This window comes from Eumetopias jubatus, unplaced genomic scaffold (genome assembly GCF_037043125.1).
Source record: "Eumetopias jubatus isolate StellerSeaLion01/CBP00866 unplaced genomic scaffold, mEumJub1_p1.0 scaffold_9, whole genome shotgun sequence".
NCBI lineage: Eukaryota > Metazoa > Chordata > Mammalia > Carnivora > Otariidae > Eumetopias > Eumetopias jubatus.
In genome coordinates, this window is record NW_028274815.1 from 21,445,818 (window position 1) to 21,466,641 (window position 20,824).

Consider the following 20,824-nt stretch of genomic DNA (forward strand, 5'->3'; position numbering starts at 1 on the left):
TCACTTTCCGCACAGCTTTCCAGGTTGGACTAGAGACTGGCAGCTAGCAAGTCAAGAACTATGGACTCAAAGAAGAGAAGTGACACTGAGCAAAGGTGCAACAATGTGCTCTAGAGAGAAAACAAGGTCTTAAGTCCTATTAGTCTGGCTTCTGTTTCTGAGTAGGATGCAGAATGTCTCATGAAGCCTGTATTCTTGTGGCAAAACTGTGGACAAAAATGAATAATTTGTAAAATCACACATTTGTAAAGCTATGAGAGAGTGGTAGAAACAATGAGGACCATATGAACTAAGATGCCAGGGAGGGAAGAGCCTGTCTCAGGTGAACTGATTGCTGGATACTTTCTTTTCTGAGGGTAAGTACTGCTTTTGGGCATGGGCTGAAGATTAGAATACTTGGCCCAAGCAGAAGGATGTTCCTGGGGGCAAGTGAAATGACCAGTTTTGGAGGTCACATACAATAGATAAGAAGCTAGAAGAAACCAAATGCAAAGCTAGTCTTTCCCATGGAACATTCATGGAATTCTAAGGTGGTACAAGGGGTTGGAAGGGCTGGGTCGAAAAGCTAGAGGGCAATCTCTCACAGTGTCATGATGTTTAGCACATAAAGTACTTCTATAGAGAAAGGAACATGCCAAAAATATGCAACTCATTTTCTACTTAAGGCATCTGCTCTATACTGAACTTCCTTGAGACAAGAAACTAAAGAGCGAGGTTCCAAAAATCCAAAAGCTATTTTTACAGGGTTGTGAAAGCAGACATTTATGAGGCTCTCAATCAAAAGCCTGGAGGAGGTGGTGGCTGGGGTTAAAGAGGCAATCTTGTGCAGTCCTGTGGTATGTAGGAAACAAAATCCCGATAGCGGGAGGAGGCTAAAACAAATAGGTAACCACTCTCTCCCTTAAGACATGTGCCGTATTGTGGAAGTATGTGAAAGGGGATGAGAAAGAACTGAGCTCCCAATTTCTGAATGGTGAAAGTGCATAGGGCCCACAAAAGTCACAATGTGCCTGTAGGGAGGCCAATGCCACTGGAACTTGTGAAGTAGAATGCTGGAGGGTAGTCACTCCACAAATGGAGAGCTCCAGAGATCTACAGAGGACCCCCTGAAACCCCCTTGAAACTGTTTTTCACACGCTTGAGATGAAACTACCCAAGGCTTCTTTTCATAAAGGCATGAAAAGAAGCAAGAAAAAAATGGCCTAAAGACAAGAGGCAAATTGACTGATAGAAACAGATGCAGAAATGAAGACAGAATTAGCAGACACAAGGTTAAAAAGGCTATTGTAAATTCATGCCATACATTCAAGGCAGAGGAAAACAGAAACATAAGAGAAATTGAATACATAAAAGTGAATCAAATGTTACTTCTAGATATGAAAAAAAATCAACACCTGAAACGAAAAATACACAGGATTGGATTAATAGTAGATTATACACCAAAGAAGAGAAGATCAGGAAACTTAAATATGTGGCAATAGAAAATATACCAACTGAAAAAGAAAAATTACTCCATTTTGGGAAAATATCAAGTAATCTAACATATGTGAAGTTGGAGCCCCAGAAAAGGGGTCAGGGAGATGGGAAAATATTGGAAGAAATGGCCAAAAAGTTGCCAATTTTTATAAAAACTACAAGTCCACTATCCAAGAAACTCAATGAATCCCATGCCCAATGAACATTAAAAAACAACAGCACCCACAACAAACCAAGGCATGTCATAAAGAAATGACTAAGACCAGTAATAAAGGGAAGATCTGAGAGCAGCTGGGGAGGTAGGGGGTGAGGGGAAGACACATTACACACAGAAGAACAAAGATAAAATAAGAACAGACTTTCTATCAGAAATTATGCAAGCCACAACATAAGGTGGACATCTATAAAGTACCACAAGGAAAATACTAGAAACCTGGAATTCTATAGCCATCAAGAATATCTCTGAAAAATAAAATGGAAAATAAAGACTTTGTCAAACAAATCAAAAGGTGGGAAGATTAATTGCCAGCAGACCTATGCTACAGAATATGTCAATAAAGTTCTTCAGGTTGGAGGAAAATCAAACCAGATGGGAACTTGGAGCTATACAAAGAAAGAGCACCCAAAATGACAAATATGTAGGTAAACATAAAAGACTTTCTCATTTTTAATCTCTTTAAAGATAGCTGTTTAAAACAAAAATAGCAATATGCTGAGGAATGTAGACTATATTTAGAAATAAAATGTTTAACAGCAATAGCACAATGAATGGGGAAAAATAAAAGTACAGTTGACTCTTAACGCAGGGGTTAGAGATGTTGATGCCATTTGCAGTAGAAAATTTGTGTATAATTTTTGATTACCCCAAAACTTAACTACTAATAGCCTACTATTGACCAATAACATAGTTGATTAGCACATATTTTGTATATGTATTATATACTGTATTCTTACAATAAAATAAGCTAAGGAAAAAAATGTTATTAAGCAAATAAGGAGGAGCACCTGGGTGGCTCAGTCAGTTAAGTGTCTGCCTTTGGTTCAGGTCATGATCCCAGGGTCCTGAGATTAAGCCCCCCACTGGCTGGGCTCCCTGCTCAGCAGAGGGCCTGTTATGCCTTCTGCCTCTGCCCCTTGTCCTGCTTGTACTCTCTCTCTCAAATAAATACATAAAATCTTTAAAAGAAATAAGGAAAATACATTTACAGCACTGTATAAAAATCTGCATATAAGTGAACCTGCACAAACCTATGTTGTGCAAGGGTGAACTGTATACTCTTTTAAGGTTCTTACCCTATATGTAAAATGATACATCATTTCCAGATAGATCATATGTTAAAGATGTACACTATAAACCTTACAGCAACCTCTAAAAGGGTAAAGCAAAGTAAAATATTTTTATTTATTATTTTTTTATTTATTTGACAGAGAGTGAGCACAAGCAGGGGGAGTGGCACGCAGAGAGGGAGAAGCAGGCTCCCCGCCGAGCATGGAGCCTTATGCGGGACTCGATCCCAGGAGCCTGGGCTCAGCACCTGAGCCAAAGGCAGACGCTTAACGACTGAGCCACCCAGGCGCCCCAGGGTAAAGCAAAGTAAAAGCCCAATAGTGAGGGTAAGAAATGACTAATCCAAAGGAAAAGAGGAAGAAAAAAGGAACAAAGACCAGCGAGGACAAACAGAAAACAAGCAGCGTTAAATAAAGTTGAAATGCCAGAACTGTGTTGGTATGCAGTAGAGGAAGTTAATGAGAATTTAAGGAAATTTCAATGTTAACATGTATGTATCATGTTGGATTGGACCTGCTCAGCCAATCTGGAAGGGTTAGAGGGCCTACGAGTTCCCTGAACCCATCCTGTGGTTATTTCCAGAATGCATAATTGGAATACACATACTCAGCAAATAGCAATATCCCCTTATTAGCTCCTTGACCTGTGAAGTGAGGGCTATTAAAATGGGAAAGGCCAAATGTAAGCCATTAGAACTGCCTCTACTCAGAAGAACAGTAAACCGAAAGTAATGCCGCATTCCTGGAGGAATTGCAGAGATCAGTGCCACCATCAGGGATTTGAAAGACGGTGATTTCCACTCATTCAACTTGCCTATTTTGGTTTGTGCATAAAATAGATGGATCTTTGTAGAACAGCAGTGGACTTGAACTTAATCAGGTAGTAAGTGCAATTTCTGTTGGTGTTCCAGATATGGTTTCATTGCTTGAACAAATTAACGTATCTTCTTTCTCCTGTTATGCACATACTGATCTAGAAAATGCTTTTTTCCTCAACAGCTCTTAGTAAGGACTACCTGAAGCAGTTTGCTTTCAGCTGTCAATGTAACCTCAGAGGAGTATCAACTCTCCAGCCATGTCATAATTTAGTCCACAGGGACCTTGATGGTCTTTCCCTTCCAAAAGATACCATGCTGGTTTGTTACATTGATGATATTACCCTGAATGAATCTGGTAAACAGGAAGTACCAACTACTCTAGACATATGCATTTTAGTGAGATTTCTAAGGGTCCAGTGGTGTGGCACATGTTGACATCCATTCCAAGATGAAGGGTAAGTTGTTGCATCTGGCGCCTCCTGCCACAGAAAAATAGGCCCAACACTTGGTGGGCCTCTTTGGATTTTGGAGGCAACATTTCATTTGGGTGTGCTACTCTAGCCCCTTTACTGAGTAACTCTAAGGCTGCTAGTTTTGAGTGGGGTCCAGGAAGAAAAGCTATTTGGATCTTATGTTCAGATCTGATGGTGCATGAAGTGTCAGTGGTAGACCGAGATGTTGTCTGGAGTCCTTGAGAGGACCCGATAGGCAAATCATGGTACAGACACTTAGAAATTTGGAACAAAGCCCTACCATTCTCTGTGAATAATTACTCTCCTACTGAGAAACGGCTTTTGGCTTGCTAGTGGGCCTTGGTAGGGCCTCAACGTTTAATTAACCATGGGCCATCAGATTACCATGTGACCTGAGCTGCCCGTCAGGAAGGGGACGTTGTTTGGCCCACTAAACCATAAAGTTCATTGTAACAGCAGTCCACTCCACGACCAAGTGGAATTGGTATATGTGAGAAAGGGCTTGAGGAGACCTTAAAGGCACAAGTTATATGAGAAAGTGACCAAACTTTCCTTACTCCTCCTTCTCTGTCCCAGTTTGCCCCTATTGCCTCATGGGGAGTTCCTTATGACCAGATGATTGGGGAAGAGAAAACTCAGGCCTGGTCTGTAGATAGTTCTGTAGGATATGCAGGAAACATCTGAAAGCGCCAAAATCCCTTTCCAGGACTAAAGGGGTGTTGGGCCGCTACTACACAATGGGAGTCAGGAAGAGTATGTCTTACAACAGATCTCTTAGGGGGTCCCCTTAGTGCTACTAGGGCCTGTAATTAGTTAATGGAAAACTACAACAACTCAATTCATGCAAGACTGATAGTGGCCCAGGCCTTCTAGGAATGAAGGTCACCCCACTAAGAGAAGAACCATGACCAGCTGAGGTACTTCCTGGGGGCAAAAGGAACATGGAATGGGAGGCAGAAATAGGTACAGCTATGGCCACATGACTGTTTGTAGAAATTGAGGAGCCCAGCCCCTGGCCAAAAACCTATCGGTCATTTTTCAGGCCCAATCACAGGTAATTAGAAAGGCTCTTACCCAGCAGGCCTCACAGGAAAAGCTGCCCTTCCCACAGCAGACTTGGTGCACAGCCAAGGCGTCACAGACGGTTAACAGGAGCTGCAGTAAGTAACCAGGTACCCCTTGCCACTATGCTCTTACACGTATGTGCATTCTTACCCCGGGTGCCTCACTCCTGTCTTTTGGGGACCTCCCACCAAGGTCTAACTCAGGTGCCTCTAATGAGGCCTCCTTATTGGGGGAAGAAAGAGAAACCTTAAAGACACTTCTCCTACTCTGACTCAGTACTTTTCCACTCCTAGCTTTTACCATTTTAAACAGTGAAATCACAACCAAAAAGCACAAAAAATGAGGAGAATATGGCACTAAATAGACCATGAAAAGGGTACTTGTTGGCTCTATGAGAGCGGAAACAAGAAGGCAGAATGTTGCCTTGTTTGACCTCAGCTGGAACATGTGCACTGGGAAATGTGAATTTTTCACGACTCTGTACACGAATATTAATGACTGCAAAAGCATCATACGTATAATTTTTGGGGTCATAACAAATTTTAGTGAGTAGGTGAATTCGCAAATAAGGAGCTTGCAAATAAGGATCAACCGTACTCTGATCACAACATTAAACTGGAAATCAGTAACAAAGATTTTGAAACACTTGCAAGTATTTATAAATTAAATAACACACTCCTAAATTACACATGGGTCAAAGAAAAAATCATGGGAAATCTGAAAATATTCTGACCTTCATGTAAGTGAAAACATAATATTAAAGTATGCACATAAAGCAGTGGTGAGAGAAATTGAGAGCTTTAAATGCTAATGTTAGGAAAAAAAACCTTAAAATCAATGATCTAAGTTTCTACCTTGAGAAACTAGAAAAAGAACAAATTGAACCCAAAAGCAAGCAGAAATAAGGAATAACTGAAATCAATAAACAGCAAACAAACAAACAATAGAGGAAAATCAATGAAACTAAAAGTTGGTTTTTTTTTTTTTTTTAAGATTTATTTACTTGACAGAGAGAGACACAGCGAGAGAGGGAACATAAGCAGAGGGAGTGGGAGAGGGAGAAGCAGGCCTCCCACTGAGCAGGGAGCCCAATGCGGGGCTCGATCCCAGGACCCTGGGACCATGACCTGAGCCGAAGGCAGACGCCTAACGACTGAGCTACCCAGGCGCCCCTAAAAGCTGGTTCTTGACAAATTTCTAGCCAGACTCATCAGGGAAAAAATAAAGACGACACAAATTATCAATATCAGGAATGAAAGAGTATAAATGATATACACCTTTACAGAGTATAAAGATAGTGAAAAAATACTAATGAAATTGTATTATGAACTTTATTGTAACAAATTTAGCAAGTTAAATAAAACGGACAAAATCTTTGAGAAACAAATTACTATAAGCTTGCTCAAAAAAATGGAGAACCTGAATAGCCCTGTATCTATGAAGGAGATTGAATTCATATATAAAAACCTTCCCAACAAAGAAAAGTCCATATATGACTTCACTGGTGAATTCTATCAAGTATTTAAAGAGGAAATAATACCAATTCTATACACAATCTTCCAGAAAATAGAAAAAAAAAACAACAAAAAAAAACCCCCGAAAAGCCTTTACAATTCATTTCATGAAGCCAGCATTATTCTGATACCAACACCAAGCAAAGGTATCACAAGAAAATTATCCCTGAGACCATTATCTCTCATGACCAGACATAAAGTTCCTTTACAAAATTTTAGCTGATCCAGTCAATTTTTACAAAGGATAATATATTATGACCAAGTGGAGTTTATTCCTGGAATGCAAGTCTGGTTCAATAGACAAAACTCAATGTAACTGATACTACTAATAGACTAAGAAAGACAAAAATCATACAATCACTTCATTAGATGCAGAAAGAACATTTGACAAAATTCAACATCTATTTTCAGCAAACTATAGATAAAAAGAAATGTTTGCAATCTGATAAGGGCATATATAAAAAAGCTACAGCTAACACCATACACCCTATAGCATCAGAGTAAATGCTCTTCCCCTAAGATGGGGAACAAGTTAACAATTATCTGCTTTCACCACCTCTATCCAATGTTGTATTAAAGATCTTAGGGGTGCCTGGGTGGCTCAGATGGTTAAGTATCTGCCTTCAGCTCAGGTCATGATCTCCAGGTCCTGGGATCGAACCCCACGTCGGGCTCCCTGCTCAGCAAGCCCCTTCCTCTCCCCACTGCTCCTACTCTCTCTCTCTCTCTGTCTCAAATGAATAAATAAAAAATTCTTAAAAAAAAAAATAAAGATCTTAGCCATTGTAGAAAGTCAAGAAAAAAAATAAATAAATGCCAACGAGATGGGAAAGGAAAAAGCCAAAATGTCTTATTTATAGACATTACTATTTATATAAAAACTCCTTAGAAATCTGTAGAAAAAGTTACTAGAATAAATTTAGCAAAGCCACAGAATACAAGGTCCATGTACAAAAATCAATTGTGTGTGTGTATACATATATATTTAATAATGAGAAATTAAAGTTAAAAAGGCATTATGTCCCAAAAGCATGTAGTAAAAGGTATAAATTTAACAAATTGTGTGCAAGATATATTCAAAGAAAAGTATAAAACACTGCAGAGAGAAATTAAAGATGACCTAAATAAACAGAGTTATACCCTATCATGATGAAAAGACTCAATGTTAAATATGTCAATTCTCCCCGAATTGATACATTGATTCAGTGTAATTCCAATCAGAATCCTAGCATGTATTTTTGTAGTTATGGATGAGATGATTATAAAATTTCTATGTAAATGCAAATAAACCAGTATAGGCAAAATAAATTTTGAAAGAGAACCAAAATAAAAGGGGTCATATTACCTGATTTCAAGATTTACTAAAACACAATAATCAAGACAGTATGACATTGGCTTAAGTAAAGATATATGGATAACTGGAGATAGAAAATCCGGATATAGACTCAAATATACAGAATCAACTGATTTTTGACCAAGCTGTCAAGGTAGTTCAATGGGGAAAGAAGAGGCTTTTCAACAAACTGTGCTAGGACATTGGATATTCATTTGCAAAAAAACCCAAACAAAACAAAACAAAACAAAACTCCATCTACCTCATACCACGTACAAAAGTTAACTTGAAATGGATCACAGACAAAAATGGAAGAGCTAAACCACAAAACTTCCAGAAGAAAATACAGGAGAAAAATCTTTGCAGTCTTGCTAAGAAAAGATTTCTTAGATACAACAACAACATGACCCATAAAAGAAGATCCTGATACAATGGACTTCATCAAAATTAAGAATTTCTGCATTTAGATAATGAAAAGACAAGCCACAGACAGGAAGAAAATATCCGCAAATCACAAATCTCACAAAAGACTTGTATTCTGATATAAAGAACTCTGAAAACTCATTAAGAAAAACTCAATCAAACAATGGGCCAAACATCTGAATAGACACTTTACCAGAAGATATACAGAAGGCAAATCAACACATGAAAGAAACTCAGTATCTCTGGTCATTAGGGAAATATAAATTAAAACCACAATGAGATATTACTACACTTCTATTAGAAGGTCTAAAATTAAAAAGACTTGACCATGCAAAGCAGCTGGTAACTAGAACTCTCATACACTGCTGGTGGGAATGCAAAATGGTATAACCACTTTGAGAAAACAGTTTGACAGTTTCTTAAAAGCTACACACAAATCTATCATATGATCCAGCCAATGTACTCTTTGGTTATTTGTCTAAGAAAAATGAAATATATGTCCACATAAAGACTTGTGGATGAACGTTCACAGCAGCTTTATTCTGAATAGCCCCAAACTGGAAACAACTCAAATTTCCACCATTTGGTGAATGGATAAACAAATTATGTTGTATCTATACGATGGAATAACACTCAGCATTAAGAAGGGACAAACTGTTAATATATGCAACAACATGGATGAATCTCAAAATCATTACGCTAAATCAAAGACACAAAAAGCTATATACTAAAAATGTTCTATTATGATTGTGGTGGTGCTTACATAGCTACATAGATTTGTCAAAACTCAAAATCTACATTAAAAATTGGTAAATTTATCTGTACCTCTGAAACAAATAATGCAATATATGTTAAGAAAAAAAAAAGAAGAAGAAGATAGCAGGAGGGGAAGAATGAAGGGGGGAAATCGGAGCGGGAGACGAACCATGAGAGACGATGGACTCTGAAAAACAAACTGAGGGTTCTAGAGGGGAGGGGGGTGGGGGGATGGGTTAGCCTGGGGATGGGTATTAAAGAGGGCACGTTCTGCGTGGAGCACTGGGTGTTATGCACAAACAATGAATCATGGAACACTACATCCAAAACTAATGATGTAATGTATGGGGATTAACAGAACAATAAAAAAATTTAAAAAATTGGTAAGTTTGTTATCACATAATTAATACCTCAATAATGCTGATTTTTAAGAAATGCAAGAGGGTGATGAACACATAATCTGGAATAGTGATCTCCTTGGCTGAGGGGAGGCAAAGAAGTTGTATGGAGGGAAGCAGCACATCAGTAGATGTCAACTATTGTTAACATTCTCAGGTTGTTTCATACATGTTTATTGTATTATTAAAACAGACACAAAAAAACTGAAGGAGGGTTATCATGAATAACAACACAGATAATTTAAGAACCAAAAATAAGGACTTGATACAATTCTGTACTCTTGACGTCCAATTTACAAAATAAAATAGAAATTGGGGTGATTAATGTTAGAAATGATTTAGTATTAGCTATATTCAGAAAACTTCACTCTTCAGAATGACTCATTTCTTGAGAGTCTGAATTTCATTCTAACCAATATTTAAGATATTAACTTTTAAAAAAATAACTTCATAAGGCCTAATTCTGAGGCATGCTACCGCTTACCCAGGGGTTCCACCAATTGGTCAACCAGTCCCATTTTCTTTGCTCTGTCTGCACGAATGTTTCTACCAGTCAGCATCATGTCAAAAGCAGCAGGTACACCCACCTAACAAGCAAGCAAGGATCAGAGTACAGGGGTAAAAATATCAGAGTGACAATTACAGTTTACAAAACAATTACAGTTTACAGTTTACAAATCATTCAACTGAGAAAAATATTTAAATGAGGAAAGTCAAACCAGATTTTTATGCTATTTATCAATCAGTTAAGTTTTACACACTGATACACATTTAGGTAACTTTTGGGATTACACACTTCCAGTTGAAGCAAAAATGTTTGTATCTCTTCTTTTAATTCAATATGTAAGATTTCTGTCTTATGGAATTGATAAGGTACAGAAATAATTTCATGTTTCCTAAAGCTGTGCATTTATATATTATCATTTAAATAATACTTAAAATTCCTTTAGTGGAGCTAGTGGAGACTGAGAAACCTGATAGTTTTGACAATGTCTTTATTTATTTATTTAAAAAAATTTCTTTTTAAGATTTTATTTATTTGACAGAGAGAGATCACAAGTAGGCAGACAGGCAGGCAGAGGGAGAGGGAGAAGCAGGCTTCCTGGTGAGCACGGAGCCCGATGCGGGGCTCGATCCCAGGACGCCAGGATCATGACCCAAGCCGAAGGCAGACACTTAACTGACTGAGCCACTCAGGTGCCCCAATTTATTTTTAATTTTTTTTTTTGCTTTAAAATATTTTACTGGAATCCTTTTGATAAAAACAAGTATTTATGCTAAAGAAGTCTAATTGATCTAAAAATACTTAAGCATCTCAAAATTTCTGGGCAGTTTCTCTCCTTCAGTAAGTTGACAGCTGCTCACAGGTTAATGCAGGAAAGCTAGAAGGAAGCTCCTAGGATCTGCCCAACACCAGACAGGAGATATCCTCTGCATTAATAAAACCCATAGTAGCCAGGGAGAAAGGACGCAGCTCTTCACTTATCACAGCCTATAGGTTCAAGTGGCAGGAGCCATTACCTAGGCATCACAGATATCTCTCCACAGCATCTCTCCCAGAGGGCGAATTCCAAACTTCAGCCCTTCAGCTACCAGATCGGTGCCTAATCTGAAAGGGCACCACCCTAGCTAGGCTTCCAGAATAATCGTGCGTTACACACCGGCGGGCTCTTAAGACACCCTCGAGGCGCTGCGGACCAGCCTGCAAGGACCAGGGGCCTACACGCAGGAAGCTGTGCAAAGACAGCGCAGGACGCCGGGGCCTCCCCTGGTGTAGGGGAGGGAGCCGCAGGAGCCCCCACGGGCACCACAGCATTCCCACAGCCCGAGGCAACCAGACCTGCACACAAAGAGCAATTTATTTTTAATTTTTAAAAAAGATTTATTTCTTTATTTGAGAGAGAGGGAGAGCCTCGGGCGGGCGGGAGTAGGGGAGCGGTGGGCCTCGATCTGAGGACCCTGAGACCATGACCTGAGGAGCCAGACACTTAACTGACTCAGCCACCCAGGTGCCCAACAATGTTTTTAAAAAGAATTTTAGGCTTAAAAATGGAACTCAGCTTGGGGAGCCTGGGTGGCTCAGTCATTAAACATCTGCCTTCAGCTCAGGTCATGATCCCGGGGTCCTGGGATGGAGCCCCACATCTGGCTCCCTGTTTGGCGGGAAGCCTGCTTCTCCCTCTCCCACTCCCCCCTGCTTGTGTTCCTGCTCTCGCTGTCTCTCTCTGTCAAATAAATAAATTAATTAAAAAAACAGAACTAAGATAGAGCTTCTTATGTAGGCGCTAGAAGAATGGTTTCTAGCAACATTTAAATACCAACTAATACAAAACAATGAAAGAAACCCAGCAATATTTTCTACACCCATATAGGCTTATTTATTCTTTCAATAAATCCTCTTGACAATTTCTATGAAGGAATGCACACTATTTATTATCAGAAAACTAACACTATAAATCTTCCTATTTTTCTGTGCCCAGCTTGTATCAACTTCCCTTCAAAGAGTATTTCTGCTGAGCCTTGTTTTCACTGAGGAATCAATAGTGCCTGAAGCTACACGGTTTAGTGGAGTATTAAGACTGCTCTGCAGCCTCCAGGTCTGACTGTTCTCCTCTCCTCATGAATTCAAAGGCCTAATTGGCCTCTTTTGGTTCTACAGAATACAGCAATGAGATCATCCAAAAAGGAGAAAGATCTGCCTCTTATGTTTATCATGAAATATGATCCATGGATTTGAAAAACTGGTAAGATGGTACTGTGCACAGAAGGAACAAATTAAACCCTAAGTTCAAGGGGCACCTGACTGGTTCAGTTGGTAATGCATGCAACTCTTGATCTTAGGGTTATAAGTTCAAGCCCAACGCTGGGTGTTATAGATTACTTAAAAATAAAATCGTTAAAAAAATAAACTATAAGTTCCAGAAAGGCAAACATGTACCTTATTTACCTTTATACTTCTTCAGGGATTAATAAAGGACCTTGATCAGTAATTTTGATCAAGGACTTGGGGTGCCTGGGTGGCTCAGTCGGTTAAGCATTCAACTCTTGATTTCAGCTCAGGTCATGATCCCAGGGTCGAGGAATCGGGCTCTGCTCAGCATGGAGTCTGCCTGAGATTCTCTCTCTCCTTCTTCCTCTGCCCCTCCCCCCTGCTCATGCATATGCTCTCTCTTTACATAAAGAAATAAAATCTTTAAAAAATTAATTTTGATCAATGAATTAAAAAATGTGGAATTAAGAAAATAAACACCAGTAATAAAATTTATTACTGATCCTATATACCCATATTTTATCTTGTTTCTAAATTCTACAATGAATACCCATATTATGCCTTTTGTATCAGAGGAAATAGATCTAAAGGGGCATGTGATGTAATGAGCACTGGGTGTTATGTAAGACTGATTACCACGGAACTCTACCTTTGAAACTAGTAATACATCATACATTAATTAATTGAATTTAAATAATAAAAAAAAACAACATTGCATTTACATTTTTTTCTCTTCTGTAGAAAAGTAAAGTCATTGTGTCTTTTAATACAATGTGAGGATCATTTCCCACACTGACTTTTCAGTTCCTGCTCCCTGGAAAACGTCTTATGTGAAATACTGATTCAACTCTTAGGGTGCCTGGGTGGCTCAGTCGTTAAGTGTCTGCCTTCGGCTCAGGTCATTATCCCGGGGTCCTGGGATCGAGTTCCACGTTGGGCTCCCTGCTCTGTGGGAAGCTTGCTTCTCCCTCTCCCACTCCCCCTGCTTGTGTTCCTGCTCTCGCTATCTCTCTGTCAAATAAATAAAATCTTAAAAAAAAAAGGAAAGAAATACTGATTCAACTCTTAATGTTCCTGTGATTGTATAAAGAATTACAAGAGCATGGGGCGCCTGGGTGGCTCATTTGGTTAGGCGTCTGCCTTCGGCTCAGGCCATGATCTCAGGGTCCTGGGATGGAGCCCTGCGTTTGTCTTCCTGCTCAGCAGGGAGTCTGCTTCTCTCTCTCCTCCTGCCTCCTCCCCCCAGCTCATGCTCTTAAAAAAAAAAAGAAAAAATAATTACAAGAGCAATTCATATTTTTATGATGTTAAGTACCCAAGACAGTTTTAGTAGACTAAAGATCTAAGATAAGATGGAATCAGATGTCTTTTTAAGATTTTATTTATTTATTTGACAGAGAGAGACACAGTGAGAGAGGGAACACAAGCAGGGGGAGTGGGAGAGGGAGAAGCAGGCTTCCTGCTGAGCAGGGAGCCCGATGCGGGGTCGATTCCAGGACGCCGGGATCATGAACCTGAGCTGAAGGCAGACGCTTTAACTGAGCCACCCAGGCACCCTGGAGTCAGATGTCTTAAAAGAACTCTGTCTTCAGTAAAGATGAGCATAATTTAAATAAGGTTACATTTCTCTTGCATAACAAATAGGTCTGTGTTCTATTTGAATCTCCAATTCTATACTATGTATTTTCTTTCTTTTTTTTTTTAAAAGATTTTATTTATTTATTTGACAGAGAGAGAGACAGCAGATAGTGAGAGCAGGAACACAAGCAGGGGGAGTGGGAGAAGGAAAAGCAGGCTTCCCCCACCGAGCAGGGAGCATGATGCGGGGCTCGATCCCAGGACCCCGGGATCATGACCCGAGCAGAAGGCAGACGCTTAACAAGACTGAGCCACCCAGGTGCCCCTATACTATGTATTTTCATGTGTTCACAAGATAGCAACTTAGTCTAGAAAATTGTATGATAGCCAAAACTAGAGAATATATGAAGAAGAGATTTGTTATCCCTGTGAACTTGAATACAATTATCTCCTCTTACACAGGATGACAATTTTAGCATACTTACCTTTCCTATCCAACTCTCTCCATCATTTGAAATTTTAAGACATTTTAAATATTGTAAGAGGAGCGCCCTTCATCACTACAACTTAACTCTTAATCTTTGCTCTAAAAATAAACTGTTTGTGCTTTTTTTCCCCGATACAAACCTAAATAAACCAAAGACTGCAAGGAAAAAAAAACAAAAACAAAAAAGAAGTAAAGGGGCCTATAGGTACTGAGGTTGTAAAGGTCACAGGGGGCTTAAACTCACCATTCTGGGCAGCCTTTGTGTGCCTCCTGCTCCTGGTAAGACGCCCAGCAAGACTTCAGGGGTACCTAATACTGTTTTTCTATCTTTAGTTGCTATTCTATATTGGCAGGAAATGGCAAGCTTCAAACAAATGAAAAGAAAACCAGAATGTTAGGAAATGTAACCTTATAATATCTTAAGATATGTGAGGGTCTAAAGATTACTTGTAAAGCAGGAATGTGTTTGATGCTTTCTACAATTTACCTTTCCAGCTGTATTTCACACTTTCCCTCTAATTAACCTTTTTGGGGTTCTGGATCTCCTTAAAAATCTGCTGAAAGCTATGGAAGCTTGAAATAGAAAAATGCACACACCATTGTATATTACACGCCAAGTTAAGAAGTCCTGTACCCTACAGAGACCCTCCTTTTCAATCAAGCAGGCCTACTTACGGTGATCTAATAGGCTTTGCTTACCCTTGTCTGCTCCATACCATGCCATATGTGAAATGATTTTTTCCCCACTATTTTCTGATTAATCAATTTCTGCCAATCTTTTAGCATCAGGCATGGGTTCCCTTAATTAATATATGTGAAAGTGTCTAGCATAGAGCTCAGCATGTGATAAATGCTCATTAAATGCTATCTTATTTTCCCCTCTCCTTTCCTACATGCTCCAGTCTAATAAGCATCTCTTCTCTCAAATCTTGCATTATTCACTATCTTTACTGCTCACAAAGCACTTAAATGCATATCATCCAGACTTAAGTAGCTCAAGAGCATGGATCGCACTTCTGAATCTTTGCCCTGTAAACTTGAACCAGGTTTTTGGAATCGAAGGAGACCTTGGAGATCGAGTTCAAATCTTCTCAATTTATAAAAATGAAAACATCCCACTTTGGTTTACTTGCTCTGTGCCATGAAATAAGGATTGAAATCTATCCAGAAGTTTGACAACCAAAAAGAAATCTGATTCTCTTCCAAGAACTTTTTGCAAGCAAAACCATAGTCTACGGGTTTGCAGCCTGTAATTCCCATCAATATGCTGGATAGTGTCTCAATGACTTTGGAAGAAGTCTATACCTCAAGTCCTCCTCCTAAGCAGGCTCCACTGATGGCAGCCACAATAGGCTTTGTGGACTTCTCAAGTTTCTCAAACATTCTCTGTCCTTCCTGTGATATTTGTGTTACCTCTTCAGGGGTCTTGCAAGAGGCTAACATGCTGTAGTAAACATGAAAGCAGAGAAGAGAAAATAAAAAACAAAGATGAAATTATCCCCTACTTTGTTCAATACCTCACCCACTATATCCTTACCCTACCATCTACCAATATTTGATAGTGAATCTTCAAATACTCAGAAGTTTAAGAATGGTTTTGCCTCAGACAGAACTAATATCAACAACATCATCTCTCCATAAAGAGTGTTAGATTTCTGGATCCAGAGAACATGAAACAAAACGTGTAATTTTATTTTCTATAAAAACCCATTAGCTTACAAAGCTCTCTGTACATGAGAAAATCATCTTTGGGTAAATATTTTCACTATCACATTAACCATGTTCACTATCAAGTAACTCCCAGATTGAACAGCAATCAAAATAACAGTAAAAAAAAAAGCTTTCAAGTTGTTTATAGATCTCCCAATGAGTATAAAAGATCCACTCAATAATGTTGTACTTAATGTCCTTTAGTTTCAGTTTGTTTCATTTGCTACTTTGTTCTTGAACACATTCAAGCTGTGGATTTTGTACCTTTGACCAAAAATAACTAGTTTTTGGCATTTTACATACTGGGAGTTGCTCAGCTAGCCTCATAGAAGCTGCAAGTATTTTCCTCTGGTTATAGGAAGCTATTGCCAGGTACATCAGTGTCTCACTAGGCTCAAATAACTGAGCTAGAAGAAAAAGCACTTGATACAGATAATTTCGTTTTTTCTAAAAAAATAAACATTAAATATTTATAAATTCCTAATCACTATTCATAAGCAAAAAAGAGTACACAATGTGGAGCAAGGTTTAAAACTATACAAACACCTTAAGTACAAATTACTAAGCCTATAATGCTGGCTATCATTGCCTAAAGGAAAAGAATAATATAACAAATACTCGTATTTTGACAGAATTAACAACCGTTAACATTTTAGCCCATTAAACTTACACTATGATAGCATTTCACCTCCTTATAAATGCTTTAAAGAACTGTAAACAAGTTATATACGTATAAATCCTACCATTTAAAAAAAGAAAATATTAGCTGCATCACTAAAGTTCCCTTTGACAACCTCATAGAGTCCTACCAGCCACCTCATTTACCCTGAAGCAACCATTCTCAAATATTTGTAGTGTATCCTTCTAGAGCAACTGCATATTTGTATCTATAAATAAGAAAGAGGCATTTCACTAGGATTTAAAAATGTTTACATAAACTACATACTGTACAGAATGTTCTACAACTTGCTTTTTTTTTTTTAAACTTAACATTATGTTTTTGAGCTCTAACATTATGTTGTGGATCTAGTTAATTCCTTTGAACTGTTTTGTAGTATTTTATCACATGAAAGTTCCACAGTTTACTTTTCCATTTCCCTAATGGCTGACATTTAATTGCTTCAAATTCTTCATTATTTTAAACTACACAGGGCTGAACATCCTTATACATGCATCCTTAAAAACAAAGGGTGGGATTTCTTTAGCATATATATACATGTATATATATATACATGTATATATAGCTAGACGAGGTATCCCTGAATTATATGATACATGCATTTTCCAATTTTACTAAAGGCTGCCAAAATATTTTCCAGTCGCTGTAGCAATTGGCATTCCTACTAGTAACATATTAACCTTCTTATTTCTCCAAGTCCTTGCTAACATGGCATTTTCAAACTTTTAAAATATTTTTTGGTCTGTTGGGTTAAAAAAAAGGGGGGGCACTCACTGTTAGTTTAATTTTATAGTGTTTTTTATTCTACTCAAATAGTCTTAGAATTGCTTGTGACTTCTACAAGGGAAGGTTAGTCTTAGGTGGTTTAAGTAACAAGCCCCTCTTCTATCAATTTTATTACACTTGTGAAAATAACTTAAAAAAAAGAAACCTTTCAGAGCATTTACTTCTACTTTCTTTTAAGAGAAGGAATGATTAGGCCTAAGAAACATACTATTAGCCAAGATGAAAGGTGACTGATTTTTGAAAACTTACGTGAGGTCAGCACCTGCAATAAAGCAGCCAGGCTTCGATGAGATAAGGACAGCACTTCTGATTTGATCACTAGCCCAGATTTCATTCATTACTTCCACGAACTCTGACTGCAGTTCTTTATTTAGCGTGTTTACCTGCCAAAGGGAAATACATATAAATTTAAGGCTTTAAATCTGAAGTACAAGATGTGCAAATCATCATGAAATGCTATTTTGACTGCAGGAAATTTGTTTATCCAACAGAAATATACAGTTAGAAGAAAGAAGGGGGGTAGGGGGACAAACCCTAAACCCAGGAGCTTTCTCTTGAGCTTTAGCCAACTATAAGCACCCTCCCTTTAAAAATAGGTCTAGGTCTACTCATTTTTTGAAGAAATGTCTGTTCATGTCTTCTGTCCATTTCTTGACATTAATGGACATTAAGGAGGGCATGTGATATAATGAGCACTGGGTGTTATATTAAGACTTATGAATCACTGACCTCTACCTCTGAAACTAATAATTAACTATAAGTTAATTAACTGAATTTAAATATATATATAAAAAAAACCCACTGGCACACACAAAAAAGATACTAATCTCTTCATGAGGGCTCCACCCCCATGACCACATCTAAACCTAATTAACTCCCTAAGTCCCATCTCCAAATACCATCACTTTGGGGCTTAGAGCTTCAACATATGAATTTTTTTTTTAAAGATTTATTTATTTATTTGAGAGAGCAAGAATGAGAGAGAGTACATGAGAGGGGGGAGGGCTAGAGGGAGAAGCAGGCTCCTCACTGAGCAGGGAGCCTGATGCAGGACTCGATCCAGGGACTCCAGGATCATGACCTGAGCCGAAGGCAGTCGCTTAACCAACTGAGCCACCCAGGCGCCCCTCAACATATGAATTTTAAGGGGACAACTTCCACCTATAACATTATTTATATAGGGGAAATTTTGTTTTTCAGAGAAACTGCATTATCTATAGCACACCCTTCTGTATCTTTTTTTGTATCTTTGGAATTACGTTAAATCTCTGTGAAGTGTAGATAACTGAAAGCAATTTTAAGAAATATTCTTGTCTGGGATGCCTGGGTAGCTCAGTCCGTTAAGTGTCTGCCTTTGGCTCAGGTCATGATCCCGGGGTTCTGGGATCGAGTCCCCTTTCGGGCTCCTTGCTCAGCGGAGAGCCTGCTTCTCCCTCTGCCTGACACTGCTCTGCCTACTTGTGCGTGCTCGCTCTCTAATAAATAAAATCTTAAAAAATATATATATTAAAAGTGTTTGCGTTTGGGTTTGTAGTACAAATGACTTGTTATTTTCTTCTGTATAGCTTTCAAACTTCCCACTATAGTAGGCACGTGTTGATTCTGTGTTCAGAAAAAATGCTCAACTTAGAAAATTCTGAAAAAATATCTTAAGTTTGAATCATTGGTCAGTGGGTACCAAAATTCATCCTAGTGAGGGGGGACCGGTTCTTATTTTCCTTAATTTGTGATAGTTGTTAATTGCTTCCACCTATGTCCCTCTATTCTATCTAGGCCTCTAGTAACAAGATTTCTGAAATATGAAAACTTGACACCAATTTTATTTTTATTTGTTTTTTTAAGTAGGCTCCACACCCAGCGTGGAGTCCAATGTGGGGCTTGAACTCACAACCCTGAGATCCAGACCTGAGCTGAGATCAAGTCAGACACTTAACCGACTAAGCCACCCAGGTGCCCCAACACCAATTTTATATGGGGGGAAAAGCATGAGCTCCTGCAAAAAAGGTCTTCTTGGCAAAGACTGGATTAATGCCGTATGATTTGTTGAAGCTGCCAAAAACAAATGGGGCTACACTTGGAACAGAACTTGACTTTCAATATGTGAACTAATGAATCATTCATTCAAGTTCCTCAGGAATCTTAACAACCACATTTAACCCAGCCAATTTTCTATGAATAATGACTACGTCAGGTAGGTAATGAAGAAAGCATGTGTAACAACCTGGTAGTTAAGATGAATAGGTGAGTTTTGACTCTTATAAAACCAGGCTTGTACTTTGGTTCTTATCTAGTAAGTCACCTCAGCATGCTACACAATAATAAAAGGCTAATTTCATTAATCCTCGATGTTAATCTGACACCTAACGTCAGCTAGAATGAATTCTTAAACAAGGACCTCTGCTCCGGAAAGTTGTATTCCTTCAGCAATTTGTTAAACAAATTCATATAAGATTACTACCAGATTGGTGGATTTCTTTCCCTCCCATTCAGCACTGGATTCATGAATGTATCAGCAGAAACAGACTGCAAGTTAAATTAGGTACCTTTGAATTGGGTGAGTTAATTCGAACAACAGCCACATCCCCGTTGACTCCATAGTTAATATGGGTTCTGGCTAAAAAGAGAAAGATAATTTATTTATAAACATGTTTATTGCTAAACAAATCTAAAAAGCAGTGTAAGCGTTTACACTGAAGAAATTAAACTTACTTTGCAAAGCAGAGGATGCTGAAAAGTTGCGGCAAATATAACCTACAAGAAAAAGGTATTCAAAATTAATTACTTTGTAAACTTAACTGCTGTAGTACTTGCTAAATATAACAAAGCTGGAATTTATAACAACAACAGCAAAAAACCCAAAATGAGAATAATGTATTCTAGGCCATTATTGTGACTACCACCATATCCTTTTCATTTAATGATCAGCTTATAAGATTATTTTTTTAATTTTTAATTTTTATTTTTTTTTAAAGATTTTATTTGACAGAGAGAGACACAGTGAGAGAGGGAACACAAGCGGGGGAGTTGGGGAGGGAGAAGCAGGCCTCCTGTGGAGCAGGGAGCCTGATGCGGGGCTCGATCCCAGGATCCTGGGATCATGACCTGAGCTGAAGGCAGATGCTTAATGACTGAGCCACCCAGGCGCCCCTATAAGATTATTTAAACAGTAGATGTGATAGGTGGAAGAACTGCCCCCTCAAAGATGTCCAGGTCTCCAGAAACTGTGAATAGGTAAGGTTATATGGCTAAGGGAATTAAGGTTGCTAATTAG

General features: G+C 38.6%; 1 protein-coding gene across 1 annotated transcript in view; it reads right to left on the reverse strand.

Annotated features, from left to right (window-relative positions):
* Positions 1 to 20,824, reverse strand: part of HADHA (hydroxyacyl-CoA dehydrogenase trifunctional multienzyme complex subunit alpha) — a 49,315-nt gene that overhangs the window by 19,509 nt on the left and 8,982 nt on the right. Inside the window, exons 2-7 of the mRNA XM_028099387.2 lie at positions 20,263 to 20,304; positions 20,097 to 20,167; positions 17,803 to 17,936; positions 15,684 to 15,822; positions 14,623 to 14,742; positions 10,028 to 10,130 (exon numbers count right to left, since the gene is read on the reverse strand). Of these exons, the coding sequence (XP_027955188.1) occupies positions 10,028 to 10,130; positions 14,623 to 14,742; positions 15,684 to 15,822; positions 17,803 to 17,936; positions 20,097 to 20,167; positions 20,263 to 20,304 (609 nt within the window). The remainder of the gene's footprint in view (positions 1 to 10,027; positions 10,131 to 14,622; positions 14,743 to 15,683; positions 15,823 to 17,802; positions 17,937 to 20,096; positions 20,168 to 20,262; positions 20,305 to 20,824) is intronic.